This window comes from Armigeres subalbatus, chromosome 3, assembly GCF_024139115.2.
Source record: "Armigeres subalbatus isolate Guangzhou_Male chromosome 3, GZ_Asu_2, whole genome shotgun sequence".
Taxonomy (NCBI): domain Eukaryota; kingdom Metazoa; phylum Arthropoda; class Insecta; order Diptera; family Culicidae; genus Armigeres; species Armigeres subalbatus.
This window is the reverse complement of record NC_085141.1, coordinates 246,632,927-246,651,510: the sequence shown is the minus strand read 5'-3', so window position 1 is coordinate 246,651,510 and position 18,584 is coordinate 246,632,927. Positions and strand designations below refer to the sequence as shown.

The 18,584-nt window shown below is 40.3% G+C and overlaps 4 protein-coding genes and 1 long non-coding RNA gene across 7 annotated transcripts; 3 read left to right on the top strand and 2 right to left on the bottom strand.

Annotated features, from left to right (window-relative positions):
* Window positions 1–18: 18 nt before the first annotated feature.
* On the top strand, window positions 19–2,526 carry LOC134223195 (26S proteasome non-ATPase regulatory subunit 7). Its single transcript, XM_062702336.1, has 2 exons — window positions 19–351; window positions 900–2,526. Exons 1-2 carry the CDS (start codon window positions 180–182, stop codon window positions 1,736–1,738), a joined length of 1,011 nt encoding a protein of 336 aa, XP_062558320.1. The 5' UTR covers window positions 19–179; the 3' UTR covers window positions 1,739–2,526.
* A 3,704-nt stretch (window positions 2,527–6,230) lies between these two features.
* LOC134223175 (probable RNA-binding protein 18) lies at window positions 6,231–7,999 on the top strand. Its single transcript, XM_062702323.1, has 4 exons — window positions 6,231–6,413; window positions 6,473–6,534; window positions 6,626–6,743; window positions 7,432–7,999. The coding sequence occupies exons 1-4, from the start codon at window positions 6,405–6,407 to the stop codon at window positions 7,831–7,833; spliced, it is 591 nt and encodes a 196-aa protein (XP_062558307.1). The 5' UTR covers window positions 6,231–6,404; the 3' UTR covers window positions 7,834–7,999.
* On the bottom strand, window positions 7,994–10,440 carry LOC134223176 (small ribosomal subunit protein mS25). 3 transcript variants are annotated; one of them, XM_062702324.1, is made up of 5 exons: window positions 10,283–10,440; window positions 10,049–10,213; window positions 9,692–9,798; window positions 9,538–9,625; window positions 7,994–8,236 (listed from the first exon to the last, which is right to left on the bottom strand). In XM_062702324.1, exons 2-5 carry the CDS (start codon window positions 10,183–10,185, stop codon window positions 8,059–8,061), a joined length of 510 nt encoding a protein of 169 aa, XP_062558308.1. In that variant the 5' UTR covers window positions 10,186–10,213; window positions 10,283–10,440; the 3' UTR covers window positions 7,994–8,058. The 3 variants fall into 3 exon arrangements, with proteins under 3 accessions (XP_062558308.1, XP_062558309.1, XP_062558310.1); XM_062702325.1 differs by having other exon boundaries at window positions 10,309–10,422; XM_062702326.1 differs by having other exon boundaries at window positions 10,332–10,404.
* LOC134223174 (nucleosome assembly protein 1-like 1) lies at window positions 8,312–9,521 on the top strand. Its single transcript, XM_062702322.1, has one exon. It carries the CDS (start codon window positions 8,509–8,511, stop codon window positions 9,442–9,444), a length of 936 nt encoding a protein of 311 aa, XP_062558306.1. The 5' UTR covers window positions 8,312–8,508; the 3' UTR covers window positions 9,445–9,521.
* Window positions 10,441–12,475: 2,035 nt separating the features above from the next.
* LOC134227736 (uncharacterized) lies at window positions 12,476–13,235 on the bottom strand. Its single transcript, XR_009983746.1, has 4 exons — window positions 13,182–13,235; window positions 12,981–13,113; window positions 12,881–12,917; window positions 12,476–12,813 (listed from the first exon to the last, which is right to left on the bottom strand). It is a non-coding gene; the product is annotated as an uncharacterized LOC134227736 (long non-coding RNA).
* Between the last annotated feature and the right edge of the window lie 5,349 nt (window positions 13,236–18,584).

Below are 18,584 nucleotides of genomic sequence, written 5' to 3'. Positions count from 1 at the left end.
CAAAAGTTGTTTTGTCATTCTGCTGTTGTGCGGTTTTAGTTTTGGTTGCAGTGCTTCGAGTGAGTTGCCGAAAAATCATCATTCTCATTGTTTCGGAACGTTAATTAGTAAGGTTCGGACAGATAAGAATCAGTGGAGTTCTGTGCTACTTGTGGAACGGAACCGAAGACCGGAAGAAAATGCCATCCGAGACCAGTACGACGAAGGTGATTGTACACCCGCTGGTACTGCTGAGCGTCGTGGACCATTTCAACCGGATGGGCAAGATCGGCAACCAGAAACGAGTTGTGGGAGTGCTGCTCGGGTGCTGGCGGGCCAAGGGCGTTCTGGATGTGTCCAACAGCTTTGCTGGTGAGTATTGTGTGCACTTGGGTTGATTTTTGAAATAATTTTGCTACACATTTTTTTACATTGAAGTTTTTAAATGCTTCCTCGGGAAAGCTGTGCCCAGGTGGCTTGAATTGCTTGGCTTAAAACCTATAGAAACCCGAGTAAACATTTTTATGAACAAATTCGATTTTTTAAGTTTAATTTATTTAAAAATACATTGTAATTGTTTATTTCTTTTTAACGATAAGTAGTATATACATACTTTTTATTGGGTCAAGGAAGCAACTGTCTTAAAATATAATTACATTTAGATAGACTGATTGTTTAACAGAATTACGGGTAAAGCAGAGAATCAAAAGTACAGAGTAGTAAATTGCGTACTTGTATTAGGCATGTATATCAATCAAGTATTTTTTTAGTATTACTCATGCAGTCTCACCTTCGTAGTGTACGATAAGCGTGCTTTTTCGTTAGTGTTGTACTTTTTACAACGATGTGGGTCCTCGAGGGTTAAGCGAATACTGACAAAATATGTTCATTACGCCTATTTTGATTGTTTCCTCCCACAGTGCCCTTCGATGAGGACGACAAAGACAAATCGGTCTGGTTCCTGGATCATGACTACCTGGAAAACATGTACGGTATGTTCAAGAAGGTCAATGCACGCGAGCGAGTCGTCGGTTGGTACCATACCGGACCCAAACTCTGTCAGAATGATATCGCCATCAATGAGCTGATCCGGCGCTACTGTCCCAACTCGGTGCTGGTCATCATCGATGCCAAGCCAAAAGATCTGGGACTGCCCACCGAGGCGTACATTGCCGTCGAAGAGGTGCACGACGACGGTACACCAACATCCAAGACGTTCGAGCACGTGCCGAGTGAAATTGGGGCAGAAGAAGCCGAAGAAGTGGGCGTTGAGCATCTTCTGCGAGACATCAAGGACACGACTGTGGGTAGCTTGTCGCAGAAGATCACCAATCAGTTGTTGGGTTTGAAGGGTCTCAACGCTCAGCTGAGAGACATCAAAAACTACTTACTCAAAGTGGGCAACGGGCAGCTTCCCATCAATCATCCCATCGTGTATCAATTGCAAGATATTCTCAATCTTCTGCCGGATATCACGCAGGAAACGTTCACCGATACACTGTACGTCAAAACGAATGATCAGATGCTGGTGGTGTATTTGGCTTCGCTGGTTCGATCGATCATCGCCCTCCACAATCTAATCAACAACAAACTCACGAATCGTGACGCCGAAGAGGGCAAAAAGACTGACGATTCGAAGGACAAGAAGGATTCCAAGGAAAAGAGCGAAAAGGAGGGCGACAAGGATAAAAAGAAAGATGATAAAGAGAAGAAAGATGATGGCAAGGTTGATAAAGCGAAAGATGAGAAGAAAAAGTAATGAGTATTTGTAGATTTTGATTTGTCGCATAATGTAATGGCAAACTTTAACTGATTAAACACAAAAAAATTATCAAATATGTTGTTAATAAGAAAATTTGGCCTTATTTCTGCAATTTGTTTACAACCTATCCCCTTCCGACCGAACATCTAGGTTTTGCATTTTTGCCTAAAACGTCCTTGGGTTTAGATAAATAACATTCCGCATAAAATAAGCTGTTTTATTAAACGGTCATTTTCTTACATTTTTATTTTCTCAAAAGATCAACATTGTCTGTTTTATGAGGTAAATTTTCTTGCCAGATGATGGTGATAAGATATTTTAGTTACAAGATAAAGATTATCGCTGTCCGGAACATCTTTTGCTGGAGAGGATAGGGTGCTAAATGTCAATGAAGGAAGAATACATAGAAAGAAAAACCACAGACAAACAGACGTAGCACTAGGGAAATTACCATCCACCATGACTACAACGATCCATTTGAATTAGATTGATTGCGCGTTTCACAACTAGAGGCGCTTGCGTCGTAATCCTTCGAGTTTGACAGTTCACTCCAGCGCCTTCTGGTGACAATGTCATACGAAACATTGTTTCGTGTAACATGCTCGCAAGATGGTGGTAGAGGAGTTGGACGATAGATTTTTCAGAAAAATGTTCAAGCTGTTACGCCTGTTGGTCTGTGGAAAAACCATTAATCAAATTTAAAAAACCATTGGTTAAAATAAAAAGTTGTGTTGGTTCTTTTTCGTAGAGAGTTGTATATGTTTAGAACAAAAGTCCACAAACTTGTTAAAAAAAAGTTTATAGCCACCCGACATCCACCCCTGAAATTAAAAGTTTATGCACTTTTGTAATGAATTGTAGAACCACGTAGAAGTGTCAAACCTAAAAGATGTCACTGTAAAAGTAATGAATTATTTATGTATTTTTACAGGAAATTCCTCACAAATTCTTCCCAAGTTTCTCCATCCTTTTTTGTTTCTCCGAAAATTAACATTTCGCATGAAGTATGTTTTCAGAGATAGTTTATTGCAAGAATTTTGTTGCGTTTATTGCGTTTATTCAGAGAATATTTATTTATTGCAATTATAACAAAATGTTCAATATACAAACAAATTTCGTTCACAGGCATGATTGAGCTTTCAGTTTTGACCACTCAACACATTGTCAATGCATTCATTGGTTGGCTCTTTCAGGATTCAGGACACTGAATTTTCTGGAACCTCTCGTATAAGGTAAGTTAATGAACTTCGGAAGGTTTTTTCCGGCAGTGTATGGCAAAATATGCGTCGGATGGTACTCAATGATCCAAATAAGATTGTGAAGGGACTTTGGCCGCAAGGCAGCTTCTTGTCTCACAAGTTTCCTGCTGCGATTTCTGTATTAAAACACCACCGAAGGGGCGGTTACCCTCCAATACCTTTTCCGAACTAAATCTATCACATGTTGTACATATGCATAATCAGGTTTCAGACATAGTAATTAATTTTGAATGTACTGAACTCGAGTGGCGATCTCTCTTCGCTTGTGTGTTCGGGTTGGGATCTAACGACCAAACTGGCACAACCTCACACAACCCTACTTCATTGAGCGCCGTTGCTGATGAAGCAAGTGTGTAGGAGCCGGACAATACTAAATACTCATCCTACTTGGTTGACATGTGTACAAAAATACATTTGAGAGAGTTAAAAGTCCCGCACTTAGCATACGTTTGCGTTGCGTTTGACACATTTCCCATGGGAAAGCTGTCAAACGCAACGCAAACGTATCCTATGTGCGGGGCTCTTTAGTTCTGAAAATGTATTGCGAGAGATCGGCTGGTACCTGGATGCTGGGAATTTGGTTTCATCAGTACCCGCTAAGCTGCGGTGGACGACGGAGGTCCTTCGTAGCTTAGTAGGGAAAGCACCTGTCATGCGAACTGGGGTCGTGGGATCAAACCCCACCGAAGGGGCGGTTACCCTCCAATACCTTTTCCGAACTAAATCTATCACATGTTGTACATATGCATAATCAAGTTTCAGACATAGTAATTAATTTCCACACTGGGTGGCTTAATACCCGGCATATAGGCAATTAACTTTGAATGTACAGATATTGAATTATTTTTTATAGACGTTTTGCTTGTCACTTTTATTTAAAAGAGGGGAAGTCGATGAAGAGAATCCTCCCGCATTGGAGGATATCTAACAGCGAACAGGAATCTACCTCACCATCAACTGTCCATTTGAACAGAACCACCATTTTTTAAACCGCTCAACCCTTCGCCTTTCCCCTCACCTAAAGTAATTTCGCCGAGAATTTTGTTTTTCGCCAATTCGCACTCCAACGGTTCAACGGGTGAAACTTACATTTTTTTCCGCTGGTAATTGCCATTTTTTCACCGGTGAGGTTATAAATTTATATATTCGAGTGATATTTATTACTAAATACCTACTAAATAATATCCCAAGAGGAGACGGAGAAATTAATCATGAAGAAACTGATGTTGATGCATGATGCTTTGGTTTTGCCATTGCCAAATTCCTCCGAAGAAAATCCCGCATCTGGAAAAAGTGATCCGAATTACCATCGAAAGCCACACCGCGAAGTGATCCAGAGTATTTTAAAATCAAAACCCGCTGTTTTAAGTCGGGGATTTTGCCGGAAAGTTGTCCATGTTTGGATATGGAAACCGAAGGATGATGATTCAATTCACATTGATCGCCGAAGTGATACTCGTGAATTCCGAGCGACAATCCATAACGAGGTTCTCCTTCAACATTGGTTGGTTGGCCACATCGGTTACACGCCGATTCAACAAGGTAAGAGCAACTTTTAAAAAGTTTTTTTAATCCCGTCCTTAACCGTCCTTAACCGACAGACGCACAAACCGCAGCACAAGAAGAATTCAGGCAATCCTAAGGAAATCTCGCTGGGCCTATATACATATCTCCCGCTGGCCGCTACAATGCTGTACAAGACCAACTAAAAACGATACACACGTAGACCAGCTTCAGGAGCAAATAGTTAGGGTTATGAGCTATAGTCCATAGCATTATTTTATAATAAATAAATATAAAAATGTAAAATAAAAATAAAATTATGAACTTTCCAGCTTTTCAATTTTAGATAATATTATGTCAAAAGTAAAGAAGAAGTATATATTCAGGCACCCTTGTCTCCATTATATCTAGCAAAAATCTACTAGAATGATGGTACCCGTGTCTAAGATATGTCTAAGAAATATCGAAGAGATTCTATCTGTCAAATCCCTATCGGTTCAAACGGTTTATTCGCCGTAAATTTGAGGTAGAAACGGTTGTTGCATTTGAGGCGGATTTGATGTCTGACAGGTTCTAGACATCGAAGAAAAATATCTAGGAGACTAATTCTCGAGCAACATATGATTAGGGCCGAAAAACCAACAATGCTGAACCGAGAAAAATGGGGTTCAAGTTTTCTATGACTAATTTAATTCATTTATTGAAGTAGAAACACATTTCATTGCCAAAACCATGTCACTGCTATACGTAAATGGTTATAATATAACAGCAGATTAAGATTAATTGAAAAACCGTTCGAAATCGACAAAATTTTAGCTAAAACAAAAATCGCGCCGTTTACTCGCATTACCGGCAACACGTCTGGTTTTTAAGTCGTTTGCTCAAAGCTAATAACATAATCGGATTTGTTTAGATTTATTAGCCAGAGCAGTTCTGCTATGCGATATATCGAAAACCTAGTAAGAATATACATTTTTAAATAACTTGAAGCTACTTTTCCTAAATAAACAATATAAAGTGAACGGCCTAAAAACCAAAGCAAACATTCGCATGGTAGTTAAGGGCGCCAACAAAGGACTTAAAAACCATCATGGTGCAAATGGTTCATAAGACGTTCACTAAAAATAGCAATAAATGTGTTTCTTAAGAGATATCGAGTACACTCAGGAAAATCGACACATACTTTATGGCAAAAATCCATGTATTTTGAAATATGCATATCATGCGTCGGCACATACTTAATTGCATACAAATTCACACATGGATACTATGACCCACATGGATAGTATGTGGGAACACTCATGTAATGCATGTGGGCGCATGGAATATATGTGTCGAAAATATGGAATCCATTTCGCTACCCCCATTGCAAAAATCCATGTGTAAACTCATGAATATAATGCGGAGTTTTTTGTGAGTGTACGGAGTTTTATCTAGCATGAAGAATCATTTACGAAGCAATCGTTCATGCCACAAAATCAAAAATCATGGTTTTGGTTTATAAGCCGTAATCATATGTTACGCGAGAATTTTTTTGTCTCAGAGATATCACGGTAGAAGTCTAGAAGATCTTTCCGAGCGGGCTCTCTTGTGACATTCGCCCTTATTTCAGATAGAGCTTGAAATTTGAGTTGTTTGAACTTCATTCTGGGGTTGTTTGATCTAACCGTGTATTGTTTGGCCACACTGAAGGAATCGACATTACGTGACAGCTAGCTTGCTTCGACGGTGTTATCGACATAAAAAGTATTTTGTTTTCGCTAAAATCAGGCTAACCTGCGCTAAAACGAATGAAAATGTTTTCCTAACTAAATAAGTTTTATTTTCTTTCGTTTCATAAAAAAAGTGCATTTTATCGGTAATTTTAATAGCCACATTATTAGTAAATCGAAGGTTTAACCATGGCTGAGGTGAGCTTTTCAGAAATATGGCCGGAAGCTTCGTAAGTTATTTTCGTATTTTTGCATAGTTCCTTCCGCAGGACGATCGTAGACTTTGGATCGGAAATCTGGACAGCCGCGTTACCGAGTAAGTTGCTTATCGTATTTCACCCATCCAGTTCAACCCAGTTCCAGCAAGAACATTATTTGACCGTTTTTCTTTTCTCTTCCCACTATCGGTATCAACTATTGAAAATTGCGCAAAAATGCGGCAAAATCGAAAAGTTCGACATGCTTTTCCACCGATCTGGGCCGATGGCCGGATATCCCCGAGGATATGCTTTCGTGACCTTCGAGAGGGTAAGTGAATCATTTGCATGTTTATATCATTAGGAAAGGCATAAGGAACGTTGAAACAGCGATTTTTTTTACATTTAGAAACAAACTAAATATTTTTTTCTTCTGCCTTTATGATCTTCGAATAATGAAGAGAGTGGGAAGTAAGAAATAAAATTGATATAAAATAATGATAAAATCAAAAATCTGATTAGTTTTCTCAAAGAATTTTCTATGAGAATTCTAAATTAAAATATTTTTACGCTAATTAGTTTTTTTTTGTGTCTATAAGAGAGATTTGCAGACCTCGGCTGGTTCATATCTATTATTATGGTTTTTAATTTTCCTTCGAATAATAATAACAATGAAGGAAATATCTAAATTTGATTGAAACTGGTTTGTTGGGAATAATGGAAGAATATTTTGGAGCAGATAAACATCTAAGTTTTTTATTTCAATGATCTATTAGATCTATTAGACATTTTAGAAAACATTATATTTTGCCTTTCTCGTACAATAACCAACAGGATATCGTACTCAATAAAATAACAATTACAATAAGTGTACCGAAAAGCTATTTTCGTTTCGATAACAAACTTTTCATAGATGATCCGGAGACCCATAAAATAAAATTCGAATTAAAGTATTTTACAATTCTCACTATCTACGAATAGCGTCACGTGGAATCCTAATTCTCCATAAAATATTTTAGCAAAGGGATTCAGAAACTGCCTTGGAGGTGCTCAATGGTAAACTAGTGGGAGACAAGCACATGGTGGTCCGGTGGGCGAAAAATGTCAACCGGGACGAAATGGAGAAAACCAAACCGAAGTTGCAAATTCCGGCACTAGCAGGTGGCTCGAAGGCCGGTCCCAGTGGACCGATGAGTCAACAAACCAAAATTCAGGCCCTGGAGGCAAAATTAAAAATGATGGAAAGCAGGTCGGATGATTTGGTTATCAACAAGTCGTCCACAGGGGAACGACCCATCATCGAGAAGTATCAGTACAATAAGAATCAACCCCAGCAGCGGCAGGATGCTTCGAAAATGAAACGTGGATCGTCACGAGGTGGTGGAAGGAGCGGGCCGTACAAATCGAGTAGGTTTAAGTAAGGGGGCGCGTGTAAAGGCGTAAATAGATAGCAACAATTGTGTCGGAGATTTCTTTCGCAACTATCTCGTAGTTCTTAAGCATACGTGTGATTTTTTTTCTTTAGATTTAATTTTAAATATACTTAGACAACGAACTAATCTACAAAATAAAACGAAAAAATTGTAATTGGATACTTGTCGATAATTGACAGAGAACTTCCTCGTTAAGTTTCTATCTATCAAAATTTATTGATCCTTCATCTGGTATTTGTACTTTCCTCGCATGTGTTTGGGCACGGGAACCACTCCAGGACAAGGCAACTGGCCGGGCACTTCACAGATGCAGTGCTTTGCACAACCCACGCCGAAATTGGCCGGATTGTCTTGCTTTTGGGCGAGCTTGGCTTCCGCGTTGAGGATATCTCTGTGGATTGATAGAAATTGTAATATCCATGCCCCAGGAGCGACTCATTTGATTTTTGTTTTCGATAGAGCAAAAAATAATCGTAAGCACATGTTTGGTAAACAAATTTGTAAAATTGGGTAACCATTGGCGACGTCAAACCGCAGAATGGAGAAAATTGATCTCAGCAATCTGCGCCACAACTGGACAAATTTTCAGCTCATTCGAAAGTCAAACGTCATCCGCCGTAGCTGCGCAAATTTTTTAGCTCATTCGGAATTCAAACCGTCAACATGGACACAACTGTCGCTCCTGAAGTGCCCGCCGCCCCCAGTTCGGATGAGGAGGAAATGCTGATCCGCCAAATATCAAATTTGGACCTCCGTATAAAGCAAATTAAGAAAATTTCCGCGATGCCCCCGAACGTCCGTATAAAGATCGAAGCGTTGAAGAAAATTCAGCTAGACCTTCTGGCGAAGGAGGCGGAGTTCCACCAGAAGGTGCACTTTCTGGAGGTAGAGTTCCAGAAGAATTATGAAGAAATGAACGAGAAGCGCCGTCAAATCGTAAACGGTACATACGTTCCCAAGTTCGAGGGCCTGCCGGAGATCTGCGATGACGCGGCTGATCAACCGCAAAGTCTTCCCGAGTTCTGGTTGACCGTGTTCAAGATGACGCCAGTTTTGCAAGCGATGATACGAGAGGCGGACGAAGAAGCCTTGAAGCGGCTGATCGATGTTAGGGTTCAAGTCCGGAACGAACCGCAACCGTGCTTCGTTCTGCAGTTTGAGTTTGAACCAAACCACTATTTCAACGATCGCGTTTTAGAGAAGACGTATCTGATGAAGTGCTGTCCGAGCTCGGAAAAGCCGTTTTCTTTCAACGGTTTTGAAATCTATGACGCCATTGGTCACGACATCGATTGGAAAGAGGGAGCTAATCTGACGAAGGCGACTGTAGAGGACAAGGAAGGTGAACGGCGTGAAATGATGACCAACAGTTTTTTCAACTTCTTCAATCCGAAGCCCCTGTTCTTGGTGGACCCTATTCTTAGTGTGCAGTTTCTGGAAACGGATTTTGAAATTGGATACTATATAAAGGAGCGCGTTATCCCGAGGGCAATCTTCTTTTACATTGGTGAGATCGACGACGACATGGACGATGTTTCCGAATCGATAGATGAGCCTGAATCGGATGAGAACCTAAAAACGTGCGATTCACAGCAGTAACGATTGGGCATTTCGAGGAGGTACTGCCGTGTTGGTGTATTGTGTTACATGATCTTTTAATAAAATGTTTAATAATATGGAACAGTTACTTACTGTGATTTTCCTATAACATTTACCAAATGTTGCATGATTTCGTTTCGATTTTTGCTGTCAATGTCTATCAGCATTTGTTTTCCATCCTCTAAAATATAAGTTGGCTTATTATAAAAATTCGCTCTCAAAGCGTTTATAAGTTTGTTCGAATTACCGTAATAGCATTTGATGAATGGCGATGGGGTCATGTTCTTGAATGTTACCACCTGAACTTCCGGATTTTTGTACTGAATTTGCGGAATGTTCCAAAACACGAAATCCCTGTTCAGAAAAGATAAAAAAAACACGTTGAAGACTTAAGATCTAGATTCAGATTATGAGTTTTATCCCTTATACCAAAATTAATACATTATTCTGATTTTCACTGGGAATTAAGTATGACGTTTCATATCAAGATACTTTATCAAGTGATATAGCGCGTAGTCTGAATAGCCTATTACGGAGTTACGTAACGGAAGAGCCCCACAATTCCCCGAGGAAGCAGCAACTTTTCCAACGAATAGAAAATTACCTCGCTCCTTCGTGGTGATCTCCGTAGGTGTTGTAGTTCACGCTGAAGACTTTTATCTTCTCTTTCAGCGCCAGCCTGCCGGCACTGAGGTACTGAATGGATCGGCGAACCGGCGCTTTTCCTTTCATGAACGGCATTGTTGGAGTATGGATTTGGGGATGTCCGCTATTAAATTAAACAGCTTAGATTTATTGAAAACAAAAAGGAGCAAAACTACATTCACGTTTCGCTTACACGTTTTGTTTTAATCAATAAATTACAATAATAATTATTGTATTATTACAATTTTATCAGGACAAAATATGAAAAAATATAGCACTCAAAGCACGTTTGTGTTTATGTTCTTCGCAGAGCTGCCTGAAATGTTGATGATTGATGATAACGTCAAATGCGCTTCATCGATTTTGGGTTTGTCCATTTACCACTCCGTTGATTACACCGATTGCGTACAAGCTACAGTATCCCCCCGCTTATCCGGACCTCGCTACACGTAAAAAAATAACCTTATATGTTATGGCAAAAAACCATTCCAAAATACTAATACTTTTCATTATGCCACCTAAAGCTAATAACATTCATAAGTTGATGATAAGTATAAGTTTCCGAATGTATGTGACTAATGCGATGTATAAGTTTTTTCTTATACATGTCATTAAGCGCCTGCTTTGGCAAAAAAGTACAGTGAACGTTCGCTGGTTGGGTTTTTTCTAGTTGGGGCGCTTTTTAGTTGGGGGTTCGCTAATTGGGGCGAAACCCAATTAAAAAGCAGCTAAACGTCATAATGTGATGTCAAAAACGCGTTGACGTTTTGTTTCCGTGTTTGGCGGGATCAATATTTTCTGGCGCGTAAAATTTTCCTTTGTTCAATGCAAAAAGTAAACAACATTGACGCTTGTCAAAACGCCCCAATTGGGTTGTTTAGGGGTATGTATGTTTTTACATATTCTAAATCTGCATAAAAAACTGAGCCTTATCTCAATTTTTCAGAATTTTTGGAGCCCTGGAACTATTTTTAATTTGCATTTTAAATTTGTATGGGACTAAAAATTTGTTCTTATGCTGCATGGGCCAACTGTCATTCTATGAATGTTAATGTCATTCTATCGATTGAAATGGCTTATTGTTTGCTGTATAAAAATGTAAATAAAAGGTTTATAAACAAAATAAAAATATGTTGGAGATCAGGAAAGCATGCTCTTTATGTTAAACTATAAAAATCCTCATATTTTTCTTTGCTAAACAACCCAATTAGCGAACGGCATTCGCTGGTTGGGGTGAGGTCGTGCCTCAATTAGCGAACGATTACTGTATTAGAAATATTAATAATAAACAACATTAAATTTTTTTTACGTGTAGTCCGACGACTCGTTAGTCCGGATCTCGCTAATTCGGAATTTCCGTATTAAAGGTTGGTATCGTGTTCAAAAGAAATTTCTTTTTCTATCTCAATCACATGTTAAAATCCGTTTACTGAATCGGAAAAGTAAAGAATCGAAACAAAATTCTTTCAACAGTATCCACCTGACAAGAACAAAAAACAAAATTGGAATTTGTAAGGTTCCCACGCAAAGTAATAGGAGCTGTCAATTTACTTTCGGAAAAATATTCTGCTCGATTATTCCGTGAGTACAAGTGACATTTTGCTCCATGCAGATTAGTTGTCAAAATTCCGCTTGGTAATATTGAACAAAATTCCTCTCTACTTTTTAAGTCGATACTGGCCTTAAGGTTGGTATCGTGTTCAAACGAAATTTCTATTTTCTATCTCAATCACATGTTAAATTCCGTTCACTTAATCGGAAAAGTAAAGAAACGAAATAAAATTTTTACAGCAGTATCCACAAGAAAAGAACAAAAAACAAAATTGGCATTTGTAAGGTTCCCACGCAAAGTAATGGGAGCTGTCACTTTACTTTCGGAAACATATTCTGCTAGATTATTCTGTAAGCAAAAGTGACAATTTGCTCCATGCAGATCAGTTGTCAAAATTCCTCTTGGTACCCGCATAATTCTAAACCATAGCAAAACATCAAAGACTACGGTACCTTTTAAAACCATAATCAGTATGGTGACCAGGATCTTAAGTTAACTCCCGCATAATTCTAAACCATTCATAGACGATATCTCTCACTGTTGTTAACCTTTTCTGTTAATGTTAAATAACCATATTTCCACATTCTGCCGAATGGTTTTGACCACATCACAAAAGGTTGTTAGCGGAATCACCATATGTTGAATGGGTTGATAAGTTAGGTTACCATAAAAATATGGCCATTTTCTCAAACAAAATTTTCGCTCAACTTAATACCAAGCAGTTGATGTACTATCCATTTTTTAGAAGCTGAACTGCAACTCATACTGTGAAGTAATTTTTGGAGAATAAAAAGAAAAAATAGTTGTGACATTATATTATATATTTATGCCAAAATTAAAAATACGTACATTCGAGATGAAAAATTGAAAAAAAAAACAAATTAGTTCTACTCATTTTTATTAGAATCAATATATGTATAACTTAAATCACTTGTTTAATAATATTATCCGCACTAATCCGCACCGTTATTGTTGAGGTCTTGTTTGTCCACCCCGCAAAACCACCTACGGTATGCGCCGTAGTTTTTCCTGCATAGTGGCGCAAAAACAACACCACATTAAGCTGCTCCGCCACAGGAATCTACTGGATGCTGTCGTAGAATCCACCTGGTACGAAAACATCCGGAAGGAGGTTGATTTCCATAAATTTTTTCACCGGTCACAGTAGTCATCTAGAAAAGTTTATATGGAACTTCGATGTGAAGATGGCCATCAATCTAAAGTTTTAATATGTCTTACCTTCAATCATGCTGTATTACGTATTCGATAAGGGCTCCTGTTGAATGAAATACAAAAAATATGATTTTTATTTCTGTATAATAGATAAAAACAAACTCACTTTTTCCATCACGAACAGCAAGACGACCAGACGGAAATAAACAAAGATGGCAGTTGAATAAAGCCAAAACATTACTGAAAGTTCCTGCATGCACACTAATGTAGATAACTGTAACAGATGGAGTAGGTTTAACCTGAAATAGTTTGATGCTTCAACGTATGTGTGACATATTTCAAGTATATGGAGATCAAATAATTATACTCAGACTGTATACTGAAAAATCACAGCTTGTTAGACGATCCATTTGCAATTTTATATCATTTGACGACATGACGACATGACATAAACTGATAATCAGATATGACGTAGAGTCATTGTTATATAAAGTAAAGCATTGAAAAATAACTAGAGTACGACATTTCCTCAATCATAAATTAAAGGGTGAAGACACGTATTAAACTTCGTATTTAGTTAAGACAATTTGGCAAAATCTTTTTCACTATGCGGGCTTGCTCACTCATAAAAATACCCGCATAGAAAAAAAAAAACATTTCGCTTATTATACAGATTATAAACTCATTTTAATACACACAGTTAATATTTACGTTGCTGTTCATTTACATTAAGACCATAAATGCTTTTCAGTATTGGATTATGAACTACATCATTTGCACAACAATACATATGGTTGAAGTTCAGATGATGAATGATTGATGAATGATTGTATATAATCCGCCTATCAATTTTTTTTTTTGACATTTTCCATTCCGTGCAACGTTTTTTTTTTTTGTTTAAAAAAAGTTCAGTTCAAAACCCGTGTATAGTGTGTCGCAAGTCGCAGTCGCAACAGAGTCACAGCCAAGCCGGGCCGGCAGCAGCAGTTCCAGCTCTAGCTCCTGTCTCGATAGCACTTCCTCGCAGCTGCTGAAGACCACCAAACTGCTGGCCAATTTGGACTGGTGCACGGATGTGGTAAACAGCAGGAGGATGGTGGCGGTGGGAGCAGTGGAAGCCGAAGCAGCACCACCGTGATCGGGGATTTATTTATTTATCATCAGACTAAGGCCGGAGTGGCCTGTGCTGCACATAAAAGACTTCTCCATTCAGCTCGGTTCATGGCTGCACTTCGCCAACCACGCAGTCTGCGGAGGGTCCGCAAATCGTCCTCCACCTTGTTGTACGCAACACTTTCCTTTCGAAAACTCCCAGTGCGCGTTGGTCCTCCACGAGCATCGTCCAGGTCTCGTGTCCGTAGAGAACTACCGGTCTTATAAGCGTTTTGTAGATAATCAGTTTGATACGGCGGCGAACTCTATTCGATCGGAGCGTCTTGCGGAGTCCAAAGTACGTACGATTTCCAGCCACTATGCGTCTCCGAATTTCTCTGCTGGTATCGTTATCGGCGGTCACCAGTGAGCCCAAGTACACGAATTCTTCAACCACCTCGATTTCGTCACCACCGATAGAAACTCGTGGTGGGTGGCTCACATTGACCTCTCTTGAGGCTCTTCCTATCATGTACTTCGTCTTCGACGTGTTGATGACTAGTCCAATCCGTTTAGCTTCGCTTTTCAGTCTGATGTAGGCTTCCTCCATCCTCTCAAAGTTACGTGCCATGATATCAATGTCGTCGGCGAAACCAAATAACTGGACGGACTTCGTGAAAATCGTACCACTCGTGTCAATCCCTGCCCTTCGTATTACTCCCTCCAAAGCGATGTTGAATAGCAGACACGAAAGACCATCACCTTGCCGTAACCCTCTACGGGTTTCGAAGGGACTCGAGAATGCCCCTGAAACTCGAACTACGCACATCACCCGATCCATCGTCGCCTTGATCAACCGTATCAACCGATCGATTGTGGGCACGTTGTATTCGCGGCATTTCTGCAATACCTGACGTATGGCGAACACCTGGTCTGTGGTAGAGCGTTCACCCATAAATCCCGCCTGGTACTGCCCCACGAACTCTCTTGCAATTGGTGTTAGTCGACGGCATAAAATTTGGGAGAGTACCTTGTAGGCGGCGTTCAGCAATGTGATTGCGCGGTAGTTGCTACAATCCAGCTTATCGCCCTTTTTGTAGATGGGACACACGACACCTTCCATCCACTCCTGCGGCAGAACCTCATCCTCCCAAACCTTGGTAATCACCCAGTGCAGCGCTCTAGCCAGTGCTTCACCACCGTGACAGCTCTCCTGGTAGTTGGTCAACTCCAGGGGCTTTGTTGTTTTTCAGCCGGCTGGATTTCCTGGAGATTCGGAGCCGGAAGTCGCATGTCCTGCGCGCGTGCTCCTAGGTTCATTACCATACCGCCACCGTTGTCTGCCATATCGCCATTCAGGTGCTCTTCGTAGTGCTGCCGCCACCTTTGGATCACCTCACGCTCGTTCGTAAGAAGGTTTCCCGTGATCGGGGATGGCAATAGGAATTTCGGCAGTGCCGTTCGGGGTATCGGCAGCGCGGAGAATGCGTTTTTTTTTACAAGGGAGAATGCATTTACACACTAACCCAATACACGTGCATTGTAGTTGCCAAACTACCACACGGAAGAGTACTGGAGTGTCGGACTCGACCATACCGGTAATACCGACTAAACTCCCTTGGGCTCCGCCATCGTTTCCCCCAGGAACTACCTCCCAGTACTACTTCTGGGGGATGTGTCGATCAAGGAATTCGTGCCGGTCACATTTAGTTACACACCCCCGCAGGGTAGCAATAAATCCATTAGGAATAGCAGCAGTGCCGGCACCGCGACCCACAATTCCTGCAAACACCATCACCTGATTCCATCTTCTGTGAAGCAGTGCTAATGGCGGCAGTTTGAACATGAACGGTGGTGGCGGTCTCGGTGGCCACACCGTGGTGCTCTCGGATCTGGACTCGAGCGACGATAATCATGAGCTTCAGCAAAAATGGAACCGAAATATTCGACTACGATTGTGATTACGATAACGAAGAGGAGTTCAACTATCTGGCCCGCGCTGCAGCTGCCGTAGCAGCATCGACCAGTGCCACCAGCTCTTGCACTCCCGGTGGGACAAATGCGGCTGGTTCCGCTGCAGTTCCGTCGTCTGGTTTAAACGTGCTGGCCAATACTAGCAGCAAAAATCGCGTTTCGTTCGATGCCAACATAAGTGATTTCCTGTGAGTTCCTCCTTGGAGACTTCGATATGGACGGAAACGGCCTGCTGAAAACCCGAATGTCCAACAGTCTTACCACGACGGCGATCAGTGCATGCGGACTTTCGGTTGGCGAGCTGAATCAGCAAAAGCATAACAACGAATATTTATCAGCGGAAAATCTAACTAACCTGCAGCTTCTGCAGAATAAACCGAGAAGTTTCTCCTAAACCATGGACAGTCCTCGTTTGTCGTTGACATCCAGCGGGTCGGAAACAAGGCTCGACGTTTTTAAGCAGCATCAGATGATAAAAATGTACAGATCTCCCAATATTGGCATGTCGAGCATAGCTCACTGGTTGAAGAGTTTTCGGCTGCAAAAGTACGTATGGTTGTTCTCAAACCTGACGTACGAGCAGATGATGGAGATGACGGAAGAATATTTGGCAAATTTGGGCGTTACGAAGGGGGCTAGACATAAGCTGGCACTGTGCATTCATAAGCTTAAGGAACGGTACAGTGTTCTACTGCGAATGAAATGATTAATGGTAAGTTTGATTAAATGGCATATATTATTCTCTTGCTGATTATTCATTGATTGTTTTTAGGCTGGCTAGCAGGGCCTGACACAAACCTCCTAAATTTCTGAGGGCCATTCTACTTAAATTTTCGGTGAACTATGCTGCGCAATTTTGCTTACAGTCCCTCGCTGGCACTCGGACAATGATCAGCAGCCCCTAACGTGGGGAACAGATGCTGTTGTGAGCCGCTAACATGGAGAACAGACGCTCGTTCAGATTTGCACCCAAGAGAGGAGCTAACTCCCTTCCTCGTTCCTTGTCACCGTACAACCATAGTTCCCACCGGGATTGGTTACCCGATGTTCCCTAAGGTTGCTCGTACTCCGGCCAGCACCACGGGAAGGTAGGGATAGGCGTTGCTGGGAAAGAGGCTGAGAACCGCGAGATGGAGTCAATTTTTTTTCAGGTACGCGAAGTACCAATGGTGCAATGGTTTTAATTTATAATTAAATTGTCAATATAAAGGATTGGAAATAATCTGTATAAAGATGTCATATTCTTTCTTCCTTTATTGTTTGATTCATCAACAGGCAACTTAGGTCCTAATGATGCTTATCCTAATTATTACTAATAAAAGTAATTATAATAAAATCATCGTTAATTATGAAACATGGCAGAATAAGCCCTTGTAAAATTACGACGAATCGTCTGTCTGGATAGATTAAAATCAAAACATGGGGCAACCTCGTTGAATGCCCGCTGTAGACCCACCATCGCTCCACGTTGTCCGTAATTCGTTCTTCGAAAAGGTATCCTCAGCATTCCGTTATTTCGCAGTGCCCTAGGTCGAACGTTCAAGTTTACTGATTCTAGAATTTCAGGGCAGTCGATTCTGCCTTGGAGCGTATCAGCAACGACCATGGCCCGTGCAATGTGCCTCCGCAATTGTAGGCTTTCAAGATTAATCAATTGACAACGGCTGCTATAACTTGGTAACCGGAATGGGTTTCGCCATGGAAGCAACCGAAGAGCAAAACGAATGAAGTGGCGTTGAACAGATTCAATTCTTACTGATCCGTTCTGGTAATTAGGATGCCATACAGCGGATCAATATTCCAGCGTAGATCGAACCAGCGAACAGTACAGTGATTTCAAGCAATAAACATCGGTGAAACCCTTGGCGACGCGAAAGCTGAATCCTAATGTTCTAGAAGCCTTCTCGATCACATAAGAGACATGATGCTGGAATGTTAGCTGCGTATCTAGAATAACACCAAGATCCTTTATACAGTTGAAAACTCATATTTATTTATTTTATTTCGTCAACCAACGTAGACTAGTACATATACATATACATGTTTGTTTTTGTAATGCTATAGTATAATTGAGGCATTCCACGGGGGCATGTCAGTCGATCCTGAGCGACCATTTCGAAAATATTTGAAACTCTGCACAGTTTTTCAATTTCATCTTAATCGTCATTTTTCGATATCAAATCTTCATATTGAGTCACGACTAACTTTTCAAAAGGGTGTATGTGAAAATGGTTCAAAAATATTTAAAAAGCTGCACAGCAAAAACGGAATGTTCGATTGTTATGATTTTTTCAGCAAAGTTAGACAACTAAATGGTGATTCTTAAGAAAATGTGCACAGTAAAAAAAAATGTTTTTGCCTTTAAAAATATCATTTTTGTCACAAAAACTCAAATATCTCAAAACCCTATCTTTTTTCGAACGTAATTTTTTTAGGGAAAACGGTCCATTATATTAGCTATCTACCATAAAAATTTGGTGATGGTAAACTAATAAACAAAAAAGTTATGACATTTCAAACATTTCACAATTTTCACATTTAGTAAAAAAAAATTTTTTCTGCGTAAGTTATTTCGAGAATTGCAGTTTGATGCAGATTTTATTGTTAAGGGACGTGATTTAAACAAGTTGTTTTCATGATATTTTGATTTAATTATTCATAGCATCTATAAGAAACTTAGACACGATCCAGTGTTGTGATCAAA